Consider the following 2500-nt stretch of genomic DNA (forward strand, 5'->3'; position numbering starts at 1 on the left):
CGTTTTGGTCACATTTGTGCCCTGAAATTTGATCAATGCAACCTCATAATATATTTGGGAGCATTTGTGTGACTGCATATAATGGCTGCAGTGCGACCTGTTACGATTTTTTCTAAAAACGTGCTGAATCGCTCTTCCCTGCCGCTATATTATATATTTTACATATATATATATATATATATATATATATATATATATATATATATATATATATATATATATATATATATATACATACATATATATAAAAACCTTGTGCTTGTCCTCCAACAGTCTTACAGTCACTGATTCAGATGGGGCTCAGAATTCAACCCAAGCCATGCTGTTAGTCAACAAGGCCACAGACTACAGGCCTACTGCTAATGCTGGACCCAACCAAGTGATCACACTCCCACACAACTACATCACACTGAACGGCAACCAGAGCACTGATGACCACGACAATCTGTCCTACGAATGGTCACTCAGCCCTGAGAGCAAAGGGAAGGTGGTGGAGATGCAGGTACAGAATTATGCATGTTGTCAGTGAGCGGATTAGTTTGCAAAGAGACAAGTGAGAGTGTGTGTTTTTCTTTCTGTTCTCTATAGGGAGTGAGGACGCCAACTCTGCAGCTCTCTGCCATGCAGGAGGGAGATTACACCTTTGAATTGACCGTCACTGACTCGTCTGGACAGCAGGACACGACTCAGGTCACTGTCATTGTCCAGCCAGGTATCTTTTTACATTTTAATAGAAGACTTTAATTCACATTTAAATTCCTCAACACTTTAATCTGTCTTTTCAGTAGTTGACAATCTCTTTAGAGTTTGGGGGGGTTTGACCCCTCTAATTAACACGTGTTTCTCCCCGAAAGACATAATAGAAAAAGATTGCTCTGATCTGTATCTTAAAAAATATTAATTAGTAAAATAATAGATAACTTAGGCCCCGTTTACACTAGTGCGTTTTAGTTTTAAAACGGCGTTGTAGAATGAAAACGATCCGCGTCCACACTCGCGTTTTGCCCAGCGTTTCTGAACAGCTCTCCGTCCACACCAAAACGCTGAAAACGCACATCACGTGACCACACACACACACTCGGGCAAGCGCTCCAGCATTTCTACCCAGATGAGAGCTCTGCTTGTCGGACTGCTCATCACGCATCTCCCGCTGGATCTAATCTCACTATATTTGCTAAACGTGATATTTCATTCATGTTGTTGTCTTTATCTAACGACATAGGCCAATTCCCTGACTTTGGTCATTGGAATCTATTAAGTTACTTGTTCACGGGTAACATGTTTTGGTTAAGCGCAAAGATAAGTTAATGATTAATCCAGGTACATTGACTGATCGCTCGTCTTTATTTCCTACAATGTATAAACTTATTGTATGCTATACTTTTATAATTATCGATTATTAAAACTGATATTCAGCAAAAGAGAGGGTGCGTTTCGTATTTTCACTGAAAGGAGGCATCTGTTATCGGCTCCGTTTTGTTATAAATATCCACACAGTGAAGATGACGCTCATATATGCAGCACGACGCCTCAACATTTCTGCTGTCTGTTAAGTTGCTAATATTAAAAAGAAAATAGGCAGTTCCTTAAATCATGTTTACATTTTATTGTTGAGAAAGTGAAACAACGTAGCCAAGGTGATGTGAATGAAGTTATAAAGTACATTGTTCCCTTTGAAGATTACCCGTGTCCCCGGTATGTTTTCCATATCAAACTGAGAAGGGGGAGACTGCAGCCTTGATCAAACTTGCGAAGTCTGAACTTACAAGAAGAGGATGCGAGACTGAACTGTGTGTGGGCTACTTAATATTGAGGAAAAGCCCCAATCAGATAGGCGAACGTTTGCAGCCCCGCCTCCGTTTTCAGATGTCTCCGTCTTTCCCTATCCACACTGAGACGGAGCTGCACCGTTTTAGAATGAAAACGGCCTCTCCAGCGTTTTCAAAAAGCTCCGTTTTCGGCGCTCGAGAACTCCGGCGTAGTGTGGACGGATGGCGTAACCGTAGCAAAACTTATGCGTTTTCAAACTAAAACGCACTAGTGTAAACGGGGCCTTAGTCGGATAGTTTGTCTACACATGCACTTATGCTCACGACAACACAAGTTTGATTCCTGCCTCGTGGTCCTTTGCCGATCCTTCCCTTCTCTCTGCTCCCCATGCTATCCTGTCAAAACTCTCTATTGTCCTGTCTGTTAAAGGTGAAAACCCCAGAAAAAAAACAAAATAGATAACTTAAATATATATTTGACCACCCCTAGAATACTTCGTACCAATGTGAATGCATGTTTTTGCCAAAAATATTAATTCAATGGTTTGAAACCAGCAAATCTAGAGCACCAACAGACAGCGTAAGTGTTTACAAAACATGTTTCTTGTTGAAGTTAAAACGTGAAATCAATAACATGTGCAGACTTTTATGGTCATCCATTAATAGGTGCAGGAATGCAAATTGTCTATTTAATATCACATTGTGAGAACAACTCAATATCCTTCAAAACA

General features: G+C 40.4%; 1 protein-coding gene across 2 annotated transcripts in view; it reads left to right on the top strand.

The window, feature by feature from the left end:
• kiaa0319l (KIAA0319-like) overlaps positions 1-2500 on the top strand; it is a 42948-nt gene that overhangs the window by 24504 nt on the left and 15944 nt on the right. For both annotated transcript variants that reach the window (XM_003200638.7, XM_068215332.2), the window contains exons 11-12: positions 274-502; positions 589-712. In XM_003200638.7, the coding sequence (XP_003200686.2) occupies positions 274-502; positions 589-712 (353 nt within the window). The remainder of the gene's footprint in view (positions 1-273; positions 503-588; positions 713-2500) is intronic.

Source organism: Danio rerio, chromosome 19 (genome assembly GCF_049306965.1).
Source record: "Danio rerio strain Tuebingen ecotype United States chromosome 19, GRCz12tu, whole genome shotgun sequence".
Lineage (NCBI taxonomy): Eukaryota > Metazoa > Chordata > Actinopteri > Cypriniformes > Danionidae > Danio > Danio rerio.